Source organism: Oncorhynchus gorbuscha, linkage group LG19, assembly GCF_021184085.1.
Source record: "Oncorhynchus gorbuscha isolate QuinsamMale2020 ecotype Even-year linkage group LG19, OgorEven_v1.0, whole genome shotgun sequence".
NCBI lineage: Eukaryota > Metazoa > Chordata > Actinopteri > Salmoniformes > Salmonidae > Oncorhynchus > Oncorhynchus gorbuscha.
The window spans coordinates 58,706,245-58,732,258 of NC_060191.1; the positions used below are offsets into that span (position 1 = coordinate 58,706,245).

Below are 26,014 nucleotides of genomic sequence, written 5' to 3' on the forward strand. Positions count from 1 at the left end.
CTCCAGTGCCTTTCCGTTCACCTTCACACCCCTGGGCCAGACTACACTCAATCATAGGACCGACTGAAGAGATGAAAACTCTCTAAAGACTTAAAGGTCGAGACCGAGTCTGCTTCTCTCACATGGATAGGCAGACCATTCTGTAAAAATTGAGCTCTGTAGGAGAATGCCCTGCCTCCAGCTGTTTGCTTAGAAATTCTAGGGACAGTAAGTAGGTCTGCGTCTTGTGACCGTAGCGTATGTGTAGGCATGTACGGCAGGACCAAATCGGAAAGATGGGTAGGATCAAGCCCATAATGCTTTGTAGGTTAGCAGTAAAACCTTGAAATCAGTCCTAATCTTAACAGGACGCCAGTGTAAAGAGGCTAGCACTGGAGTAATATGATCACATGTTTTGGTTCTAGTCAAGATACTAGCAGTGGTGTTTCGCATTATTGAAGTTTATTAGGTAGTTTATCTGGGTAGCCGGAAAGTAGAGCATTGCAGTAGTCTAACCTCGAAGTGATAAAAACATGAATACATTTTTCTGCATCATTTTTGGATAGAAAGTTTATGATTTTTGCAATGTTACGTAGATGTCCTTGAAAGCTGTCCTTGAAACAGTTTTATTTGAGACGACTGTACAACCATCAAGATTAATTGTCAGATTCAACAGAATATCTCTTTGTTTCTTGGGACCTAGAACTAGCATCTATCTCTGTTTTGTCCGAGTTTCAAAGTAGAAAATTCCCTTCGGGTTTGGCATACAATTTGACACACTGAAACATGTATTGCAGTGGAATCCTACATCTCACGTGCATCTCAATCAAAAATATGTCCAAGTACCCTTTTTCTAGTTATAGGAATGACCTCTCGTCCTGTGAGATTAGCATGCAAACTCTGCTGAGTGGTGGATGGATGAGCTATACATTTTGACCTTTCATTCCTACCCTATTTGCCCTCAGGAAGGTAATGCTGCATGAGTTCTTTAAATCTTCAGATAGATGGAGCACATTCATGTTTGACAGGTCGAAGGCCACATGGAGAATGTTTTTTCATCCTTTTGTGGGAATAGGATCCTGTGGCTGTGTTTCCTGTTGTCTCTGAGACTGGTAGATATGGTACTGCAGAGTCAGCTGTGTGTTTGTGTGTCGCCTTGGCCACCATGGTCATGTGTGGCGGGCGCGTTGGCCCACTGGGGGAGAATTGGCCAATCAGCAGCCTGTCTGTGTATAGTACCACAGGATTATATTGGACCTGCTGTGGTGCTACTCTGAGTGTTTACCAGTCTCCTCCTTTGCCAGAATCTGCATTCCAACCTGACTCCCACTATGCCATGTTTCAGTAGCATATTTTTCTGCTTCCTCCCATGAGCCTATTATTATGGAAGTACTGTACTTTTGAAATGCTGCTAACTAAGCATGAATATCTATTCAGTATAATGAATAAAAACTCAGTAAAAGTATAACTGTAAAAATTAAGTTAAATCGGATGTCTACAGTCTACAAATTGGCATTACATTTTTTGTTTTGTGTAACTTATTTTTTTTTACTTATTGTGTACATGATGTTTCTGCTACAGTCTATGACCGAAAATAACTTCTGGACATCAGAAAAACGATTACTCCCCACGGACTGGAAGAAATGTTTTCCTTTAATGAGTCTGACAAGAAGGATATCCTGCTTTCACTTGAACAGGCCCAGATCCACGCCTATTGGCTGTCCTTCTGAGACGCCGGGGGCGAGCGAGTAAACTCCCACTGCCATCTGTTCTTCTTGCTAATGTGCAATCATTAAAAAATCTCATTGATGACCGATTATTAAGATTATCCTACCAACCAAGATTATCCTATCTTCGTTCGGACACGTCTTGGCGTGGACAATATAGAGCTGGCGGGATTTTCAATGCACCGGCAGAACAGAGACACTACCTCTGGAAAGACAAGGGGTGGGGGTGTGTCTTTCTGTCAATAACAGCTGGTACGTGATGTCTAATATTAAAGAAGTCTCGAGGTATTGCTCACCTGAGGTAGAGTACCTTATGTTAAGTTGTCGACCAAACTATCTACCAAGGGTTCTCGTCTGTATTATTCGTAGCAGTCTATTTACCACTACAGGACTGTTTTGCTAGCACAGACTGGAATGTGTTCTGGGATTTATCCAATGGCATTGAGGAATACACCACTTCAGTCATCAATAAGTGCATCGACGATGTCTTCCCCACAGTGACTGTACGTACATATCCCAACCAGAAGCCATGGACTACAGGCAACGTCCGCATCGAGCTAAAGGCTAGAGCTGCCTCTTTCAAGGAGCTTATAAGAAATCCAGCTATGCCCTCAGACGAACCATCAAACAAGCAAAGCGTCAAGACAGGATTAAGATTGAATCCTACTACAAGTGCTTTGACAGGCTGGTCATGGCTCACATCAACAGCATCCTCCCAGATACCCTAGACCCATTCCAAATCTCATACCGCCCAAACAGATCCACAGATGACGCAATCCCAATCGCACTCCACACCGCACTTTCTCACCTGGACAGAAAGAACCACTATGTGAGAATGCTGTTCATCGACTACAGCTCAGCATTCAACACCATAGTGCCCACGAAGCTCATCACTAAGCTAAGGATTCTGGGACTAAACCCTCTGCATCTGGATCCTGGACTTCCTGACGGGCCGCCGCTAGGTGGTAAGAGTAGTTAACAATATGTCTGCCACGCTGATCCTTATAACTGGGGCCCCTCAGGGTTGTGTACTTTGTCCCCTCCTGTATTCCCTGTTCACCCACGACTGCGTGGCCAAACACGACTCCAACACCATCAAGTTTGCTAATGACACAACAGTGGTAGGCCTGATCAACGACAACGATGAGACTGCCTATAGGGAGGATGTCAGAACTGGCAGTGTGGTGTCAGGACAACAACCTCTCCCTCAATGTAAGCAAGACAAAGGAGCTGATCGTGGACTACAGGAAAAGGTGGGCCGAACAGGCACCCATTAACATCGAAGGGGCTGTAGGGGAGCAAGTCGAGGGTTTCAAGTTTCTTGGTGTCCACATCACCAATGAACTATCATGGTCCAAACATACCAAGACAGTAGTGTACACGACAAAACCTTTTCCCTCCCAGGAGACTGAAAAGATTTGGCATGGGCCCCCAGATCCTCAAAAGGTTCTACAGCTGCACCATCGAGAGCTTCCTGACCGGTGGCATCACTGTCTGGTTTGGGTAGTCCGAACGGCTCAGTACATCACTGGGGCCAAGCTTCCTGCCATCCAGGACCTATATAATAGGCGGTGTCAGAGGAAAGCCCATAAAATTGTCCGAGACTCCAGTCACCCAATTTATAGACTGATTTCTCTGCTACCGCACGGCAAGTAGCACCGGAGCACCAAGTCTAGGACCAAAAGCCTCCCCAACCGCTTCTATCCCCAAGCCATTAGACTGCTGAACAATTCATAAAAATTGCCACCGGACAATTTACATTGACCCCCCCACCTTTGTATACTGCTGCTACTCGCTGTTTGTTTGTTACCTATGCATAGTCACTTCGCCCCCACCTACAAATTACCTCAACTAGCCTGTACCCCTGCACACATTCGGTACTGGTGCCCCGCTGTATATAGCCTCGCTATTGTTACTTTTATTATTACTTTGTTATTTTAGCCTACTTGGTAAATATATATAATTTTTAACTGCACTGTTGGTTAAGGGCTTTTAAGTAAGCATTTCACGGTTAAGTCTACACTTGCTGTATTCAGCACATGTGGCAAATAAAGTTTGATTTGATGTCCATTTATGCAGCTCCAACAGCCGAGGCCCTAGTACTACAGCACCAAAGGGTCTCTGCAGAGATGGACTGACATCCAGGCCAACATTGAATATAATTGTGTCCCACATGGCAGAACAGACGCACAGTCCCACACAAAGCCCTGGCCTACATTGTGAACCATTTTTGTTCTCTTTCAAATGAACAGGATGACTTTAAAGGGATACCTAGGGATTTAGGCAACGAGGCCCTTTATCTACTTCCCAGAGTCTGATGATCTCGTGGATACCATTTTTATGTCTCTGTTTGGGGTTTGAAGGAAGTTGCTAACTAGCGCTAGTGCAGTTGCTAACTAGCGCTAGTGCAGTTGCTAACTAGCGCTAGTGCAGTTGCTAACTAGCGCTAGTGCAGTTGCTAACTAGCGCTAGTGCAGTTGCTAACTAGCGCTAGTGCAGTTGCTAACTAGCGCTAGTGCAGTAACTGGAAGTCTGAGTATGTGCTAGCAGATACCATGGACATCTTCACTGTGCTAATTAGCCTTGGCTTTTGAAACTACCTCTAACTTCCTTCATACTGGACACAGAGCCATGAAAATGCTATCCACAAGTTAATCTGACTGGGGAAGTAGGTAAATAGCCTTATTGCCAAAATCCCAAAGTATCCATTTAACTATGGATGCTGTGCTGCCTTGTATTGGAGGCCTATAGTCATCTCATATTGGCAGATCACCTGTGTGTGCCAGCACTGCCCGGTCAGATGACATCATAAATGCATCTTTAATAGCAAATGTTACCAATCAGTGTTGCTAATCAAAAAATGGATCAGTTACATGATGTGATGTTTAAACATGACAGGCAGTGTCACTGAACCATGACCATGAGAAACCCAAGCTCTTAATGTGACATGGACTCCCTTCATAATGCTCAGATTCAGAACAGAACAAAGTGGTTGTTGTTATCTCCCCTACGAGCTGGATAATGAACAGGCCAGTGTTCCTGAGCCTCACTCTTTGTTAACTTGGTCTTTGTGTTAGTGGTTTGTAGAAAGGGCGGCCACGTCACTGGCACTGCAAGCTGATCTGCCCTCAGTAATAATTGAGTTTTTCCATTTAGCCAGTCTTTACCTGGAGCAGAATGGGTCTAGAAATAGGAACAAGCATAATTCTGTAGACTTGGTCTGTTAAATAAAATAAAGACACGTGAAACTGAAATCCTGTTCAAATAATTTGCTATCATCACTGTTTTATGTAGCAACTAAAGTCTGCACTAAACTAGAAAACCAGATGGGCAACATTCTAATATTGCAGGGAACATTCATGCAACATGCAGGGAGCATTCAATTTGCTATCTTCCTCTCATGTCTTCCATTACTTCTTTAGTTCCCTGACAGAATAAAAGGTCAAAAGCTTCAACACCTCTGCAGAAAACACATTTACAGGCTGTCAGAGCTGTAGAAGTTACTGAGTAAACAAGCGTTAGGAGGATGTCTCTATATATATTCCTGTGGGACAGGGCCAAGAGGGCCTTGGAACACAAACCACGATGGGCAGTGATTGTGTTGGTGGGCCCAGGAGCGTTCTGTGATACAGGTGCGTATCCAGCACTCATCCTCAGACTTCTGTGTGATGATTCTCTTCTATGAGCCGACTAAACCAGCAGCCACTAGGCTAGCTGAATGAGGGGTTGATGGTGATAGTCTGTCATGATCGTTAGTAGAGCATTAGAGCGACTAGAAATCGCAGTCCTAGGTTTTCTAATGTCTGATCATTTTAATGATGGAAATTTATTTTGATGGTAATTTGATTACGTGAAATGGAATTTGACTAATTTAAGCACTATGTTCATAGAAGACATTCAGGTAAGCAATTATATTAATACCCTTTGGTGGAGGTCACGATCAATTGTCTTTGAAAACAAATTAACTGGTAACCTTTGTACTAATAGTGCCTTGTCTACCTGTCTCTATAGTTCAATAATCATATGTAAGCACCTTTCAGTCAGCCTGCACTCACGTCCAGTAGTGCTGACATTCAAACACTTTCTCTTAATATTGTGCGAGGAGGGGAATAGCCTAATCTTCCTGAATCCAGTCGCTCTCCAAAGAGAAATGTTTTCTGTCTGTCAGTTTGAATCCCTCTCCGGCTGTCTGTCTCTACTCAGATTCTCTTTGAGTTCGCTATGTTCAAAACGGCAGGAGGGGACTGTTTAACCACTACAATTGCCGGTTATATTGAGGGGAATTATTCCATGTAGACATTAGCTAAGTTCAAAACGGCAGGAGGGGACTGTTTAACCACTACAATTGCCGGTTATATTGAGGGGAATTATTCCATGTAGACATTAGAGGTTGATTTAGATAGGATTTTCCAATACCGATTATTGGAGGACCAAGAAAGCAGATACTTATTTGTAATAATGACAATTACAACAATACTGAATGAACACTTATTTTAACTTAATATAATACATCATGATTGACCATCCTCTTGAAGATCTTCCATGTTCTAATAATTGCGCCAACTGTTGTTGCCTTCTCACCAAGCTGCTTGTCTATTGTCTTGTAGCCCATCCCAGCCTTGTGCAAGTCTACAATTTAACCCTGATGTCCTTACACAGCTCTCTGGTCTTGGCCATTGTGGAGAGGTTGGAGTCTGTTTGATTGAGTGTGTGGACAGGTAACAAGTTCAAACGGGTGCAGTTAATACAGGTAATGAGTGGAGAACAGGAGGGATTCTTAAAGAAAAACTAACAGGTCTGTGAGAGCTGGAATTCTTACTGGTTGGTAGGTGATCAAATATGTCATGCAATAAAATGCAAATTAATTACTAAAATCACACAATGTGATTTTCTGGATTTTTGTTTTAGATTCTGTCTCTCACAGTTGAAGTGTACCTATGATAAAAATGACAGACCTCTACATGCTTTGTAGGTAGGAAAAACCTGCAAAATCGGCAGTGTATCAAATACTTGTTCTCCCCACTATACCTTTAACTATTGGATGTTCTTATAGGCACTTTAGTATTTCCATTGAAACAGTATAGCTTCTGTCTCTCTCCTCGCCCCTACCTGGGCTTGAACAAGGAACACATCGACAACAGCCATCCTCGAAGCATCGTTACCCATCGCTCCACAAAGCAGCGGCCTTGCAGAGCAAGGTGAACAACTACTTCAAGGTTTCAGAGCGAGTGACGTCACTGATTTGATACGCAATTAGCTCGCACCCCGCTAAATAGCTAGCCATTTCACATTGGTTGCACCAGCCTAATCTCGGGAGTTGATAGGCTTGAACTCATAAACAGCTCAATGCTTGAAGCAGAGCGAAGAGCTGCTGGCAAATGCATTAGTGTTGTTTGAATGAATGCTTACGAGTCTGCTGCTGCCTACCACCGCTCAGTCAGACTGCTCTATCAAATATCATATCATAGACTTAATTATAACATAATAACACACAGAAATACGAGCCTTAGGTCATTAACATGGTCAAATCCGGAAACTATCATTTTGAAAAGAAAACGTTTATTCTTTCAGTGAAATACGGAACCGTTCCATATTTTATCTAACGGGTGGCATCCCTAAGTCTAAATATTGCTGTTACATTTCACAACCTTCAATGTCATAATTTTGTACAATTCTGGCAAATGAATTAGTCTTTGTTAGGAATAAATTGTCTTCACACAGTTCGCAACGAGCCAGGCGGCCCAAACTGCTGCATATATGATTGCACGGAACGCAAGAGAAGTGACACAATTTCCCTAGTTAAAAGAAATTCATGTTATCTGACAATATTAACGAAATATGCAGGTTTAAAAATATATACTTGTCTACTGTTTTTAAAGAAAGGCATTGACGTTTATGGTTAGGTACACACAGTACTTTTTTCGCGAATGCGCATGTTAAATCATCACCCGTTTGGTGAAGTAGGCTGTGATTCGATGAGAAATTAACACCGCATCGATTATATGCAATGCAGGACATGCTAGATTAGCTAGTAATATCATCAACCATGTGTAGTTAACATGTTAAGATTGATTGATAGTTTTTTATAAGCGGTTTCATGCTAGCCAGCAACTTACCTTGGCTTCTCGCTACACACGTGTAACAGGTAGTCAGCCTGCCATGCAGGCTCCTCATGGAGTGCAATGTAAGGCAGGTGGTTTAATATTTACGTTTTTTTTACCATAATCACATAGCTTTCGTTGGTTGGTGGAAGTGTAGGCTACCTTCTATCACGTGTTATGTCCAAAAGGCTAACCAGAGAAAATACACTTTCAGCAGTAGTGTGTGATTTATCAGAGGCTGTATTCTCTCCCCCTGTGCTAGTGTTCAGTGAGTCCAGCCAGTCCGGGAGGTTACCAAGGTCTCCAATGTTTTCCTGAACTTTTCAACTCTTCAGATATGAGTGTCCAATGACAACACGCTGTTTCAGATCAAAATCTGACCAAGAAGAACAGGTAATACCAAAATATCTAGGGTATCATATTAGTTGTAGCTATGAGGTCAGCAGCTCCACAGAGCTGAAGAGGCCATTCTGTTCTGCAATAAGTGAAGCCACGGCCAGTTGGTGCTCCTGACAGTTCTGTCATAACTGGAGAGAGGGCTGAGGACCAGAGGGCTGGAACCCTCTAACCCTGATCTTCTCAGGGCAATGTTGTTGGTCTGATAGGTGGGCCTTAGCTGGGTGGGGAAACACACTAATGATTTTGAGGGAGGTGTGAAGGGATTAGGGCTGTGATGAGCTGTGGGACATTCAGTGACAACCTCACCAGCTGCTGGTCTTGCCCAGGACAACAAGGAGACGGGCAGACCACTGCCTGAGGAACGGGTGGGTGATGGTGGGAAGGACTCTCTCGCTATCCCGGACTGTGTACACCTGCTTCAGTCCCTAGTTGCATTCTTGAAAAAAACAAAATGTATTGAATATTTAAATCATACAATATACTTAGAGTGAAGCCGTTCAACAACTAATGGACTCCCATCCAGAGCGACACACGGAAGCAAACAGCGTCAACGCCCTGCTCAAGGGCACGTCGACAGAACTCCCACAAGGTCAAAAATGGGGACCCGATCCAGCGATCCATCAGCCACCAGCCCAAGCTCCCAACCGCAAGGCCACCAGCCCTCCAAGATCCCTCCCACAGTTCCCCAAGAGCTGCCCCTCAACAATCAGAGACTCCTCCCACAATAAAATAATCCATTCCCCACCTCTAAGACCACCCCCCCCAATAACCAAGAAAGTGAACAAAAGAAAAGGAAAACAGAAAACAACAATGCAAACAACAAAAGTCATAACAGCAAGGCGAACTGAATGTTTGAGTGCATGTATAGCACTATTTGTTTGTGTGTGTGTGTGTGTGTGTGTATATGGATGTGTACAAACACCTGCACGGCATCATCCACAGACAAACCCTAGTTGCATTCTTCATAGTTTGGCATATTCCAGATAGTTAATTGATGATACACTTTGGACTGTAGTGTTAAGTGGTGAATTGTGTTTTAATACAGGACTGGACAGATGCACAGTTTTTATGTTGTTGGTTCTGTTTTTTGTGCTCCGTTTTATTTACTTAACAAATAAAGAACACTCAATGTGCACTTTATAATCAAAATACAGCTGTAGATTGAAGTCAAAGATCAAACATCACACATATAACTGATGTCTCTCCTAAGTTATTTTATTAAGCCTGAAGTCCAGCTCTAGTGATATAACTGCACATGTCATTACCTTCTACTCATCAGACCAAGCCCATGCATGCACAGCTATTTATAACTTGCAAGAGATACAATAGTTCCAGTGTTTTCTAAGGGCTCAGCAGTAAATGTCCACACCCCAAGTTGATTTACAGAGGTATGTCTGACTAGTCTCTTATCTCTTTTACTCCCCTGCAGGGTTCTGTGTCTAATCTCTTTTAGCCTAGAGGTGCCTTCTCACAGACACCCTGCAATAATTCACACATCTCTCAGACCGTTTCTTTATAAGAGGCTGAGACTAGAAAAGACTGGAACAATTAAACCTTATAATGAATATATAATATATATATTATAAATGTATAGGGTCCTAGACTACAGATTAATTTATATATATATAATATAGATTTAACTATATATAATTAATATTGCACCAAATGTTTATTATAATTGATAATGCTTATGTTGTATTAATAGACGGGGAAGGGCTATAAAACCCCTCCACATTTATAGGGTCCTAGACTACAGATAAACATATATATATAGTTAATCAAGATTAAATAGTTCATCTGTAGTCTAGGACCCTATAAATGTGGAGGGGGAGGGGTCTTATAGCCCATCCCCTTCTATTAATACAACATAAGCATTATCAATTATAATACATCAAACATTTGGTGCAGCCCCTATCATGACCCCAATTTGACCCCGTCAATGTACAAAAGCTAAGTAAAGCATTATCCCATGAGATTGAGGAGTGTGTGAATACTAGGCGGAATTGGTTCCCTAGGCTAAAACGCTCTCAACACATTTCCATAGATATTGCCAAATGTGCCTTCTGGCATGTGGTAGTGTGTTTGCATGATGTGTGTGTGTGTATATGATGAGTAATGTGTAGGTTCTTCCTCACGCCTCTTATCTTGCTTCCACAGAATTGCCATGTGAAATAAGTGTAATTCTAAGTGTTCAATAAGTGCATTCAAGAAATCTCATGCAAATTATTCAATTTGGGATTTTTCTTAATTGAAGGATTGGATACCATTTAGCATGAGGACTGTTGATGTGTAGAAGTAGTATTTCTGTGGATTGACTGGGCTAATGTAGTTTGAAGCTAAACAGGGTTGGTCCTGGTCAGTTCCTGGATGGGAGACCAGATGCTGCTTGAAGTGGTGTTGGAGGGCCAGTCGGAGGCACTCTTTCCTCTGGTCTAAACAATATCTGAATGCCCCAGGGCAGTGATTGGGGACACTGCCCTGTGTAGGGTGCCGTCTTTCAGATGGGACGTTAAACGGGTGTCCTGACTCTCTGAGGTCATTAAAGATCCCATGGCACTTATCGTAAGAGTAGGGGTGTTAACCCCGGTGTCCTGGCTAAATTCCCAATCTGGCCCTCAAACCATCACGGTCACCTAATAATCCCCAGTTTACAATTGGCTCATTCATCCCCCTCCTCTCCCCTGTAACTATTCCCCAGGTCGTTGCTGCAAATGAGAACGTGTTCTCAGTCAACTTACCTGGTAAAATAACAGATAAATAACAAAATAATTGTCGTGCCTTACTGTAACGTCATTAATTCTGCAGACACAATCCTGTAGCCAGTCCAACAAATTGCCTTCATTCCTTCATGCCTTCATTCCTTTAATATTGTACAAGATTACATGATATACTGTAGCACAATAAATTACACAAGAACGGAACATTTACATAATTAATTTAGGCAATTGCAGCAGTCAATTGTGTAGCAACTAATGAAACATTGTTCTTAACCTCTGTAAGACGATGTTCCAAACACTTATCTAGAATGTCTCTACATCTCCTTTCCGAGTTCAAATTCTTGCTCTGCTCTAGATGTCCACATGGATTCCCTTTCAGTGGATTCCCTTTCAGTGGATTCCCTTTCAGTGGATTCCCTTTCAGTGGATTCCCTTTCAGTGGATTCCCTTTCAGTGGATTCCCTTTCAGTGGATTCCCTTTCAGTGGATTCCCTTTAAGTGGACTTCACGTGCCTGCATGCTTGATTTGATAGACCCAGCCCTCAAGGGTTGGTGTGGAATTAGCTCATTCCTCTACTGAGGGACAGCAGTAGGGCAGGGGAATTCTGGAGCCTAATAATATTATCCTCATCATGGTGTTAGTGAATCATTCATTTATTATGTGCTCCGTCTGTCTGTCCTATTACCTTGCTGGCGCGCTTGGATCCGACGTTCACCTTTTCTGTTTCAAACAGGGAGTTAAACCTGATGATGAGTTTACAGTATATGTGGACGTTCTAGTCTAGCATCATTACATTCATTATAATTTGCCTGCCTGTGATTTTTTTTTTTTTTTGACCGTCTCATGAGCGCGCTCTCTAGCTTGCTGACCTGCAGTGAAGGTGGACTGTTCCGTGCTCCATGCTAGGTGTGTGTGTGATATCTTCTGTGCAGCCGAATGCTGGTTGGTCTATCTATAGTCCTAATGACACTATAAAAGCCTGGACTCCTAGCAGGCATGGGTAGAGGCAGATGCTATAATGACTTTGGTACTGGGAGGTAACGAGAGGAATTGGCCCCATAAGAGAAAAGCCAATACAATCATAAAACACTACACTGCTGGCTGTTTAGATGGAGCCACTGGGGAATAGTGGAGAATACTCTGCTAGCCTTGGAGCTAGCAAGTAGGAAGGAAATTGGATTACGTGCAAGCACCTTTTGTGGAGTAGTCCCATTTAGGCACAGCACAGCAAGATGGCCTTAAACGTATGCAAATATATTGCGTCAACTAAACTCGTTATACCTAAACTGGTCAGTAGAAAGCTACTGTGATGTAACGAGTAGAGCTCTTTTCTAAACATCTTGAAATATTAATTTAAAGATGCGCTATGCATACATCACTCTGCATTTCCTGGTTGCTAAAATTCTAATAGTTAATTTGACTAAACATGCAAGTGTAGTGTAGAGAATCATTGTACCATCTAAACCTCTGTGAAATACCTTTTCAAAAACCAAAAATATTGTATTTTCAGATGTTTGAAGCTGGTGTTCAAAACCTAAAGTAAAAGATGCAAAAACGAAACTTAAGAACAGGAAGCATAGAAATGGCACATACAGAACATATCTACTGCTTTCAATGAGAATGACACAACACACATTTCTATGTGAATTTGGTCAGGTTGCCCCAGCGAAGTTACATATTGCAGCTTTAAACAATTTAGAATATGGCGTTTGTTCGGGCTGTACATGCAAATATGTTATTTAAGTGATGACATGTCTGCAATCTACTCCTCATATTTGGTCCTGAGAGACAGTGGAGGATCCTCTCAGATTTTTAGCAGTAATACGAGGGTTTACGGTTCCACAGAAGAGAATTATCCCCTGATCCTTTTCATCCCTCTATTTTTAGCCTCTGTTGGTCAATGAGGCTTAGGCTATGATGTATTCCATCCTTATTCAGGTGCCTGCCTAGTGCCCTTCAGACAAGCAGTACTGCAATTTTCATGACATTTCAAAAAATATATATACATTTTTTCCCGGTAGAGGAAAGTAATTTCCTCACCCTGCTCCCACTAGCAGAGTACAAGGCCGAATGAGTCGGCTCTGTTGGGCTTGAGAACCTCCCATTCAATACAATCTAAAACCTGTTATTTCCTCTCAGACCCATTAAATACTGTACTTTTACAAAAAATATATATTATATATAATATATAATATTCCTGACCTCTCTTGACTGGTAGATAAAATTGACCATTTAACCTCACTTGGACACGTTTTGTGATAAATATAACAAAAAGGTTGCATCCCTCGTTTTTGAATGGAAGTTCAACATACTGTATGATTCAACAGACTAATAGATCTATTACTCAGTGCATTTTGAGTTGGATCCTTGTTTCGACTGTAGTCAGAAAGCAGTTTTTAATGCAATGGTGTCGTCTCTGGCCTGAAGGCATATGTTCCTCCCTAAATAAAGCAAGCCTTGCAGAATGCAAATGTGATATCAGACAGACAGGCCGTATCATGCCAGACATCTCTGATTTGATCAGCTCCTAAACGGCAGCAGAGAAGAACAGTGAGACAGGATTAATGTCCATACTGTACACGTTGCACATACTAAACAATGATGCTGGCTTGGCTGAATATTAATTGAAGGAATAAATGTGACAGCCAAGCCTAATAATGTTCCAAACACGTTTGATATATGTTCATTTGAAGCTTGAATTGCACATTATTTACATACACGTTTATTACACATTTATTGCACATTGTATGCAATCTTTGCCACTCAAAACTGGCCTGGCAACTTGATTAGCTCCCAAACAACCAGGTTAAAATTATCCCCAACGTTTTGTCTCCTTTGTTGTCCAAACACTACCTACTAATTGACCATCCAGTCCCTCTCCCAGGGGTGTCACCTCTGTAATCCATTTTGCCATTAGCACGTGAACAATGTCCCCTTGCATGACCTCAAGGTGTCTGTCTCCCAGGTGTTTCTGGGTAGTCATTAAAAGCCAGGGGGACAGGGCCAGAGCAGTTAGATCAGTCAGCAGGGTCCAGTCAGACCCTAGCCTTCACCACAGGGACCACCTCCCTACCACTGGGTTAACCCTATGGTTACCTTGATGTCTGGCTTTCTCACGTTGCAATCAATACGAGATTTGGAAGTGTAGCCATGTGAAACTAACCCTATGGTAACCGTTCTGGAGTCCGTATTACTATGATTTGTGAATGAGAGTGATTTCCTTAGTACGGTCATAGAAGGAAGTAGTAAATAGAGAAAAGCCTCATCTTCATGACTAATGCTCAAACTTACACGTCAAACAGTAACAAGGTTCTGGTCAATAATAATAATAATCATTTAACATATGTTGTTTTCACGGTTTTTATAATTACTTATCCGGAAGAGATTGGTGGCTAAAAAGAATCGCCACCTACAAATCCCACATGCTTCCTTCCCTCATACTACTATATTCTCAAACCCTGCCCCAAATCACCAAATCTGCCCCATCCTGTTACGTAATAATCCTCATACCATCCCAAACATGTTCTTTAGTGTCCCCCTAGTTAAACTGCTGTTTGGCCTGGGCTGAACTTAACACATGTAGGCTCTCCTCTCAAGTGCCCAGTGAGATGGGCAGAAGGTATACATGGCTGGTATCTGTCACCACCCAGCCATTAGACCTGGCCCTGTCTTACATCCTGTGCTACTGCCAGCCGATGCCCTCCATGGAACAGTCATCCAAGGTGAACGTCCAGACAGCTTTGTTTGTGCTCTCATATCACCTTGATATCCCCTATCACAGCAAGGCTAAGTACAGGGTCAACTGGGTCTTATTCTGGATGGTGCAATGTAAGAACATTATTACAGATAGAAATGTTATGTATAGAGCTGGAACAAGTTTTATTTTGTATTTGTATAATTCTTTTGCAAATCAGTCATGTCAGTTATATTTCTACATCTTTATCTGAGCGTTCTCCAGTCCTCCAGACTCTGAGTAAGCCTGATAGTGCTCATTTGTGGGCTGGTGTACAAATACAGTTTGAAGAGCAGCCAGTCTTGCTGTCTGTTTGAAAAGCTCACATTTTGTGCATTGTCTTCCAAGGTGTGTGCGTGTGCATGTCCGCATGCTAACATTATATCTGGTTTCTCTCTTTTATTAGAGCTCTTATTACAGCTTGCAGTGGCATTTGAAGGCTGACCAATAGTTGGTTTATGGCCTTATTGGCTATTTAAGTTAATGTGAGTAATTACTTGATAGGGATGACAGTGGATTGGGGGGATGTGAGTTTGAGCCCCCTGCTTTTTTACTGAGACCATGTTGCCCTATGACCGTTCAGATCAAATTTTGATGACTGCCGGATATCTAGGAGACTGTTGTTGCTTGCATTTCTGTTGTCAGTGTTGATTGTTATGTTGAAGTATGGGGGTAATGTTAAGTGGTGTGCCAGTCTGGGGTGGAGAAAGTACTTGCTCATCAGCCCTTTGCTCACTTGCAATCAAAGAAAGAAATACAGTGAATGTACCAATAGTATTACAATATTTCCTCACCTGTCTCAACACAACACTGGCCAAAGTGCTTTATGTTAATCTGATGATATTTGAATAATGGTACTCTGGTAAGGGTAATAATCCTTCCTTTGTGTTTTGATTTCCAGTGGGAGTTCCTGTGGTCTCTCATCCTCTTCTTCACCTTCTCTCTGCTCCTGGTCTGGTTCTACTTCTGGTGGGAGGCACACAACGACTACAATGAGTTCAACTGGTGAGTCCTGCTGTACCGTGTGTATGCTAGTTATACAACTCATAGATTAATGTCTCTCCGTATATCGGCGTCAACCGTCAGTGGTCTGTTCACTAAATGCTCCTATGACCGTTCCCTACATTGATTCTCTGGCAATTACTTAGATTAATGTTTTACTTTTAAAATATGCCATTTTGTCTCCATGTGTTTTTGCCTGAACTGAAAATGCTAACTCTAGAGTGTTGTTTTTTTTGGTTGGCCAAAATCATTTTGAGAGAATCCTCTTCCCTAATAGGGGTGCGGATGTATAGGCCTTAGGGCATCTATCACCGCAGATTATAGTTAGCATGATTACATAAAGCAGGAATACCCTTTGACCCCAAATCACCTCTCAGATTATTCCATTCATGTCTTCCCCACAGTTACCATAAAACCAATTATACTTGGAGACAATTCAGGTGTTGGTTTTGCCATGAGACAAGAGACAAGAGACATTGTGAATTCAATTGAAGAATATACTACCACTGAAATTATGAATTGGGTTTATTTAGTTGAGCTTTTGACCAAGCTCTTGATCAAGTCCTCAAAGCCTTCTACATTGAATGTGCACGCTATGCCCCAGAGTCCACTATGATATGAGAAACTCCTACATGGCAGTATGTGCCTCTAAGCTGAAGTCCAGCCATATACGTGTGTACTGTAGTTTCATAGTGTTCAGTGGCATTTCATTCACGCTGGGTTGTCAGACCAGACAGACACACGGTCAGGTCAGCTTGTGTCTGACAATCATTCTGTCACCCAGAAAACAGAGACTAAAGGCTAAGTTCTCGGACACACCAACAGGGTTTGCTGGCCAAGAGCACTTTGCACCTCTGAGCGTAATTTGCAAACCGAGTGCGTACCGATTTTACATGTAGAATTGCGTGAAAAATGTTGGCAGTCAGACGTTTGGTGCAATGTGTGCGTGCCTTGAGAGAGAGAGACCAAAGCTTTGTTTCTTCTTGTAACGGTGCAATTTGCTTTGTCCCCCCCAAGGTCATTCCCCTCACTCTCTCTGTTCGCCACCGCCTTTCTCTTCCTCTCATTAGTGCGCAATGTCACCTCTGCTTCCCCCATCGTCCTTTGCTCCAAATTTCTCTCCCTGCCCCCTCATTCCACTTTCTCCTTTCATTCTCTTCTCTCTTCTCCTCTCTCCTATTAATTGTATCATCATTCTCTCTACACACTCTCTAAAGGCGTCAGCATGCTTCAGTTTGGCTGGTGCCTAGCTGAACTCGGCTAAATCAAATGAAATCTTATTGGTCTCATGCGCCAAATACAGCCGTTGTAGAACTTACTGTGCAGTGCTTACTTACAAGCCCTTAACCAACAATGCAGTTTTAAGAAAAACAAGAGTTAAGTAAATATTTACCCAATAAACTGAAGTTTTAAAAAATGAGAAACAATAAAATAACAATAACGAGGCTATATACAAGGGGTACCGGTACTGAGTCAATGTGCTGGGGGGGGTACAGGTTAGTTGACGTAATACGTACATGTAAGTAGGGGTAAAGTGACTATGCATAGATAAACGGTGAGTAGCAGCAGCGTAAAAAGGGGGGGGGGGTAAATGCAAATAGTCTGGGTAGCCATTTGATTAGCTCCTCAGCAGTCTTATGGCTTCGAGGGTAGAAGCTGTTAAGAAGCCTTTTGGACCTAGGCTCTCTGGTACCGCTTGCCTTGCGGTAGCAATGGGAATCAGAACAGTCCATGACTAGGATGGCTAGAGTCTTTGGCAATTTTTAGGGCCTTTCTCTGACACTGCCTGGTATAGCGGTCCTCTGGCAGGAAGCTTGGCCCCAGTGATGTACTTCCTCTCTTGTGTGTGGAGACGCAGCCTTAAGGAGACAGTCTTTTTAGAACAAGGCATCAATAATTTGCCACGTTAACTTCCGACTTAAGTTAAAATACACTTATGTTGGAGTCATTAACTCGTTTTTCAACCGCTTCAGAAATTTCCTGTTAACAAACTATAGTTTTGGCAAGTTTGTTAGCACATCTACTTTGTGCATGACACAAGTCATTTTTCCAACAGTTGTTTAGACAGATTATTTAACTTATAATTCACTATCACAATTCCAGTGGGTCAGAAGTTTACATACACTATGTTAACTGTGCCTTTGAACAGCTTGGAAAATTCCAGCCGCCATACCGCTCAGGAAGGAGACACGTTCTGTCTCCTAGAGATGAATGTACTTTGGTGTTAAAAGTACAAATCGATCCCAGAATAACAGCAAAGGACCTTGTGAAGATGCTGGAGGAAACGGGTATAAAAGTATCTATATCCACAGTAAAATGAGTCCTATATCGACATAACCTGAAAGGCCGCTCAGCAAGGAAGCTGGTTGGCCAGTGCTGGCTTCTACGATCTTGCGCTCATCATCTCAGAGACCAAATCAGCACTAACTGTAGCCTGCCCTGATATCCATGAGACGCTACTATTGTGTAACTGGCTTCTGTTTGACAGGTTTTTATATAACCGCTCTGGGGAGTGGAGCGATGGGACCGTTCCAATCCTGGCCACTACCGCTGCCGGCTTCACTTATATTGCATTTTTAATGGTGAGTTGTCATCTCATCAAACTTTCACTGTGAGATGATATTGATACTGTGTCTAGGCCCTGGGTAACAGCTAGGTAATGTTAGGGGTGTAACCTGGCAGGGCAGGAACGTGTTGCCATGCATGTCTGGACCAAGTCCACATGTGAAAGTTATGATGGCACAGGCAGCTGTTGACCTGTTTTGAAAACAGTGCTTGTGGAAATTCAAGTGATGTGATTTATTTATGTGTGTCTATTCTTTCAGATTTTAGCACTTTGCCACATAGCAGTGGGACAACAGCTGAACTTGCACTGGCTGCACAAGGTAATGCTCAAGTGTACGATTTTTGGTGTGTTTGTTTGTGTATGTACAGTTAAAGTCGGACGTTTACATACACTTAGGTTGGAGTCATTAAAACTTGTTTTTCAACCACTCCACAAATTTATTGATAACCTCTCTAGGGTACGTGGGATGGTAGTGTCACACCTGGCCAACATCCAGTGAAATTGCAGAGCGCGAAATTCAAAAATACTAAATTAAAATATTTAACATTCTTGAAAATATGTGTTATACATCAAAATAAAGCTTAACTTCTTGTTAATCCAGCCACCATGTCAGATTTTAAAGGCTTTACGGCGAAAGCAAACCATGCTATTATCTAAGGACAGCATCCCGCATACAAACACATAAATCATATTTCAACCAGGCATGTGCAACACGAAAGTCAGAAATAGCGTTATAAAAAATGCCTTACCTTTGATCTTCTTCTGTTGGCACTCCAAAAGGTCCCAGTTACATCACAAATGGTCCTTTTGTTCGATAATGTCCTTCTTGATATCCATAAAAACTCAGTTTAGCTGGCGCGCTTCAGTCAATAATCCACTCAGTTTCCCTCCATAAAAATGCATACAAAATGAATCCTAAACGTTACTAATAAACTTTTCCAAACAAGTCAAACAACAATTATAATCAAACCTTAGGTATCCTAATACTCAAATTCTAAAATAGTATGTTCATTACCGGAGCTAAATAAGAAAGAACACGCTTTCCTCCACGCGCTTGGAAACACTACAGCCAAAATAGAAGCCACCTAGAAAAACTACAAACTCTGAAACTACAAACCCTGAAACTCTTTCGAAAGACTGACATATAGTGGAAGCCCTAGAAACTGCAATCTGGGAGGACGTGGCCTTAATATTAAAATACTAGCCATTGAAAATAGTGGTAAGCTGAAATTGTTTTTGGGGGGGATGGTTTGTCCTCGGGTTTCGCCTGCCATATCTGTTCTGTTATACTCAGACATAATCTTAACCGTTTTAGAACCTTTAGAGTGTTTTCTGTTCGACTCTACCAATTATATGCACATCCTAGCTTCTGGGCCTGAGTAACGGGCAGTTTACTTTGTGCACGCTTTTCATCCGGATGTGAATATAGTGCCCCCTACCCTAGTGAGGTTAAGAAACTATAGTTTTGGCAAGTCTGTTAGGACATCTACTTTGTGCATGACACAAGTAATTTTTCCAACAATTGTTTACAGACAGATTATTTCACTTATAATTTACTGTATCACAATTTCAGTGGGTCAGAAGTTTACATACACAATGATGACTGCCTTTTAACCAGCTTGGAATATTCTAGACAATTGTCATGGCTTTAGAAGCTTCTGATAGGCTTATTGACATATTTTGAGTCAGATGGAGGTGTACCTGTGGATGTATTTCAAGGCCTACATTCAAACTCGGTGCCTCTTTGCTTGACATCATGGGGAAATCAAAAGAAATCAGCCAAGAACTCAAAGGTTCATCCTGTCGGAGCTATCATCATTTCTCCGGACATTTGAGTTGCATTTTTTGAAAATGTCGTCATTGTAAACAGAGATTTATGGATATAAATAGCATATTATTGAAAAAAACAAATGTACTGTGTAACATGTCCTATTACTGTCATCTGATGAAGATTTTCAAAAGGTTAGTGAATTATTTGTCTTTTAATCCTGCTTTTGTTGATTGCATATTTTGTTCAACATGACTTCATATTAGCTGTGTCTTTGGTGGTGGTTTGACATAAATATGTGCTATGTTTTCGCCGTAAAACATTTGAGAAATCTGACTTGCTGGGTAGATGAACAAGGTGTTTATCTTTCATTTGAGCTATTGGACTTGTTAATGTGTGGAGGTAAAATATTTCTAAGAATATTTTTGCATTTTGCGTTATGGTAATGAGCTTGAGGCTGTAGTCACAATACCGGATCCGGGATGGCTCGCCGCAAGAAGTTTAAGGTGTATATAAACTTCTGACTTCAACTATATGTGCTCTAGTGTTTGACTGTAATTACACATACTGTAATGGGGAATAACTATTTGATCCCCTGCTGATTTTGTACGTTTGCCCACTGACAAAGAAATGATCCGTCTATAATTTTAAGGTTTATTTGAACAGCGAGAGACTAAATAATATCCTGGAAACGCATGTCAAAAATGTCATAAATTGGTTTGCATTTTAATGAGGCAAATAAGTATTTGACCCCTCTGCAAAACATGACTTAGTACTTGGTGGCAAGACCCTTGTTGGCAATCACAGCGGTCAGATGTTTCTTGTAGTTGGCCACCAGGTTTGCACACATCTCTGGAGGGATTTTGTCCCACTCCTCTTTGCAGATCTTCTCCAAGTCATTAAGGTTTTGGGCTGACGTTTGGCAACTCAAACCTTCAGCTCCCTCCACAGATTTTCTATGGGAATAAATGATCTAATAAGGTCTGGAGACTGGCTAGGCCACTCCAGGACCGTAATGTGCTTCTTCTTGAGCCACTCCTTTGTTGCCTTGGCCGTGTGTGTTGGATCATTGTCATGCTGTAATACCTATCCACGACCCATTTTCAATGCCCTGGCTGAGGGAAGGAGGTTCTCACCCAAGATTTGACGGTACATGGCCCCGTCCATCGTCCCTTTGATGCAGTGAAGTTGTCCTGTCCCCTTAGCAGAAAAACACCCCCAAAGCATAGTGTTTCTACCTCCATGTTTGACTGTGGGGATGGTGTTTTTGGGTTCATCGGCAGCATTCCTCCTCCTCCAAACACGGCGAGTTGAGTTGATGCCAAAGAGCTCCATTTTGGTCTCACCTGACCACAACATTTTCACCCAGTTGTCCTCTGAATCATTCAGATGTTCATTGGCAAACTTCAGACGGGCATGTATATGTGCTTTCTTGAGCAGGGGGACCTTGCGGGCGCTGCAGAATTTCAGTCCTTCACGGCGTAGTGTGTTACCAATTGTTTTCTTGGTGACTATGGTCCCAGCTGCCTTGATCATTGACAAGATCCTCCCGTATCGTTCTAGGCTGATTCCTCACAGTTCTCATGATCATTGAAACTCCACGAGGTGAGATCGTGCACGGAGCCCCAGGCCGAGGGAGATTGACAGTTCTTTTGTGTTTCTTCCATTTGCGAATAATCGCACCAAGCTGCTTGGCAATGGTCTTGTAGCACTCCCTTTAAGAGTGTGCTCCTAATCTCAGCTCATTACCTGTATAAGACACATGGGAGCCAGAAATCTTCCTGATTGAGAGGGGGTCAAATACTTATTTCTCTCATTTAAAATGCAAATAATTTTATAACATTTTTGACATGCGTTTTTCTGGATTTTTTTGGTTGCTCTTCTGTCTCTCACTGTTCATAAACCTACCATTAAAATTATAGTCTGTTCATTTCTTTGTCAGTGGGCAAACATACAAAATCAGCAGGGGATCAAATACTTTTTTCCCTCACTGTATGTGTATATGGCCTGTATACTGTGTGTGTCTTCAAGTGGCCGACTGAACACTGCCTGAACCCCACATTTTGAGTTCATGTTTTCCTTGGGGACGTGAAAGCAGTGACGACATGCCCCAGGGTGCTGTTATCTGGCGAAACTCACTACAGATGGTTGGAATAGTTAGCCTTGGGGGGAGGGGGAGGAAGAGTGTGTGTGTGATTGTCTGTAACACTCTCTGTTTGCCGGTATAGATTGGAGTGAGTGCTGCCCTGCTGACCACTGCCATTGGATTCATATCTGTCAATCAAACATGGGGGGAGGAGTGGGCAGTCATCCCTGTATCACTCCAGGTCAGTTGAACAACCCGTGCCCCTTTAGGGCTCTGCATCATACTGTATTACACAGGACACCTTCCCGATATGTGGTTATATACTTGAAAAATCATGTGTGAACGACTGTATTGAACTACAGTACCAGTCATAGGTTTGGACACCTACTCATTCCATGGTTCTTCTTTATTTTTTTTTTTTATTTTTTTTTTTTTACAATTTTCTACATTGTAGAATAATAGTGAAGGTATCAAAACAATGAAATAACACACATGGAATCATGTGGTAACCAAAAAAGTGTTAAAGAAATACATTGTATATTTGAGATTCTTGAAAGTAGCCTTGATGACAGCTTTGCACACTCTTGGCATTCTCTCAACCAGCTTCAGGTAGTCACCTGGAATGCATTTCAATTAACAGGTGTGCCTTGTTAAAAGTTAGTTTGTGGAATTTCCTTCTTAATGCATTTGAGCCAATCAGTTGTGTTGTGACTAGGTAGGGGTGGTATACAGAAGCTAGTCCTATTTGGTAAAAGACCAAGTCCATATTATGGCAAGAACAGCTCGATTAAGCAAAGAGAAACGACAGTCCATCATTACTTTAAGACATCAGTCAATACGGAACACTTTGAAAGTTTCTCCAAGTGTTGTCGCAAAAAAACATTAAGCTCTGTGATGAAACTGGCTCTCCTGAGGACTGCAACAGGAAAGGAAGACCCAGAGTTACCTCTGCTGCAGAGGATAAGTTCATTACCATTAACTGCACCTCAGATTGCAGCACAAATAAATGCTTCACGGAGTTCAAGTAACAGACATATCTCAACATCAACTGTTCAGAGGAGACTGTGTGAATCAGGCCTTCATGGTTAAATTGCTTCAAAGAAACCACTACCTAAGGACAACAATGATAAGAAGAAACAGCAGTCCATTACTTTGACTAGGTATGTCCAAACCTTTGACAGTTACTGTACATAAAATTGCAACATTCAATTGAAATGCGTCTAATATATATATTATTAAGACTGAGTCAATATGTTAATTAATCATTTATTTTATTGACTAATTTTTGGTTTTAGTAATCATGCAGTAGCCTACCATATGTCATACTATTGACAACTGTGATTGAGAGTAGTAATTCCACACCTTCAACATTGAATGATTTCATTAATAGAATGGGTCTCCTTTGGTCCCCTGTCCAGGCCACGGGTCCCTTCCTACACCTAGGAGCTCTGGTGGCTGTCACCGCTCTGGCCTGGCTGGTGGCTGGGCAGATCGCCCGCACAGAGAAAATAAGTAAGCAGCTCGACCCGACCCCGACTGTGTTACTGACCATGGTAGTGCTGCACGGTATACTGAAACTTCTGTACTAGAGTTTTTGTTACTTTCGGTACTTCTGTCAAATGTGTCTCAAGTCATATATGGATTGAGTCTTTTTAGTAATTTGGTTGAATCTTCTCAAGGGGGCGGTAGTAAGCTAGCCAGGCTACTTGCGCTGGTGCATGCAGCTGACACAGCGCCAGCCATTTTTAATAAGCAAGTGAGAGGAGAGCGAAAATGCCGACGACATGGCTTCTTCAAAAGAAAACATCATACCTCCACGTCTGCAGCTTGTTGACAAAACTGTCTCCAGAAGCGAACTGTGGGAATACTTTGCTTACGGAGCAGATGAGGGCCAGCCCACGAAACAACTAAGCAAAAGGTGTTACAAAGCAGATGAGGGCCCACCGAAACAACTAAGCAAAAGGTGTTACAAAGCAGATGAGGGCCAGCCCACCGAAACAACTAAGCAAAAGGTGTTACAAAGCAGATGAGGGCCAGCCCACCGAAACAACTAAGCAAAAGGTGTTACAAAGCAGATGAGGGCCAGCCCACCGAAACAACTAAGCAAAAGGTGTTACAAAGCAGTGCAAGGGACGTTTAGTTCCAAATCTACATACAAAAAAATACTCTTTTACACATGACATTTGCATTGTAACGTTGTAGTTATTCTACGAAATTTAAATTGTTTTTGTATGAACATATTGTAGCGACCTTGTTTTATAAGCACGGATATCGACTCAGCCACACGAGCATGCTTTTGTGCTACAGTCGATGGCACGCTGGGCTTCGGGCCATAAGGTTGATGGTGCGAACCATGCTCCCTGCCTGTTTCATTACAATATATTTAGCATGACATTCATGTGAGCATTATAATATGATTACACAACCCAAAAATTTGGTGAAATGCACTCATAACTTGACAGCAATATATTTAGACTACTTCACATTTGTATGGGCTTGCTAGCAGTAGCCACTAGTCTGCCAGCAGCCCTAGGCAGAGCATTGCACCATGGGAAGTTAAATGCACTCTGGGAATCATAGTATACTGTGTAAATTCCATTGTACTTCTATGGCATGTAGACTATAGAAGTTTAAGAAATGAGCTTCAGTGTTTTTTTTCGTGGTTTTGGAACTAAACTGTTCATTTAGTACATGATTTAGCTGTAATGAATTATAGGTCTAATGAATGTAATTTTACCCAATATTTTGGCCTTAAAAAAGCAAATTAACCATTTTTGTCTGCTCTGAGTCTCCGATTTATAGTTTTGCATAAGCAAAGTTGAAGATATTCTTATGTTATTTAATGGTGTTTATTTTTTGCAAGACATTTTATATAACATTGAAGATATTCTATTTGTTATTTTAGTAGTTCTACCAGTTATAAACACATTGCTCAATGTTATTTTTTATTTTTTTAATCAACCCCAGTGGTTTTCTGGGACTAGCTACAGTAATACGCTTTCTTTTTTTGTTGCAGTGGCAATGTTTCAAGATTGAGTAGTAGTCTTTTGGTAATGAATATCGTTTTGATATCTAGTATTATGATGATAAACCTGGTATCGGTATTGACAGCTCAGCCACTACTGCCAGATGACTTTAAGGAAATCTCCACCCAAAAACAATCTTTTGGTATGTTTCATTAGTCCATTGTTGACATCATTTATTTATTTATTTTTATTTCACCTTATTTAACCGGGTAGGCAAGTTGAGAACAAGTTCTCATTTACAATTGCGACCTGGCCAAGATAAAGCAAAGCAGTTCGACAGATACAACGACACAGAGTTACACATGGAGTAAAACAAACATACAGTCAATAATACAGTATAAACAAGTCTATATACAATGTGAGCAAATTAGGTGAGAAGGGAGGTAAAGGCAAAAAGGCCATGGTGGCAAAGTAAATACAATATAGCAAGTAAAACACTGGAATGGTAGTTTTGCAATGGAAGAATGTGCAAAGTAGAAATAAAAAATAATGGGGTGCAAAGGAGCAAAATTAATTAATTAAATACAGTTGGGAAAGAGGTAGTTGTTTGGGCTAAATTATAGGTGGGCTATGTACAGGTGCAGTAATCTGTAAGATGCTCTGACAGTTGGTGCTTAAAGCTAGTGAGGGAGATAAGTGTTTCCAGTTTCAGAGATTTTTGTAGTTCGTTCCAATCATTGGCAGCAGAGAACTGGAAGGAGAGGCGGCCAAAGAAAGAATTGGTTTTGGGGGTGACTAGAGATATACCTGCTGGAGCGTGTGCTACAGGTGGGAGATGCTATGGTGACCAGCGAGCTGAGATAAGGGGGTACTTTACCTAGCAGGGTCTTGTAGATGACATGGAGCCAGTGGGTTTGGTGACGAGTATGAAGTGAGGGCCAGCCAACGAGAGCGTACAGGTCGCAATGG

The 26,014-nt window shown here is 41.8% G+C and overlaps 1 protein-coding gene across 7 annotated transcripts in view; it reads left to right on the forward strand.

Annotated features, from left to right (window-relative positions):
- Positions 1-26,014, forward strand: part of LOC124004769 (glycerophosphodiester phosphodiesterase domain-containing protein 5-like) — a 116,014-nt gene that overhangs the window by 62,103 nt on the left and 27,897 nt on the right. For all 7 annotated transcript variants that reach the window (XR_006833528.1, XM_046313547.1, XM_046313542.1 and 4 more), the window contains exons 3-7: positions 15,559-15,662; positions 18,148-18,241; positions 18,485-18,544; positions 22,222-22,320; positions 23,498-23,591. Coding sequence is in view for 6 of the 7 variants with exons in the window: in XM_046313547.1 (XP_046169503.1) it covers positions 15,559-15,662; positions 18,148-18,241; positions 18,485-18,544; positions 22,222-22,320; positions 23,498-23,591 (451 nt within the window). In the remaining variant the exon portion in view is untranslated. The remainder of the gene's footprint in view (positions 1-15,558; positions 15,663-18,147; positions 18,242-18,484; positions 18,545-22,221; positions 22,321-23,497; positions 23,592-26,014) is intronic.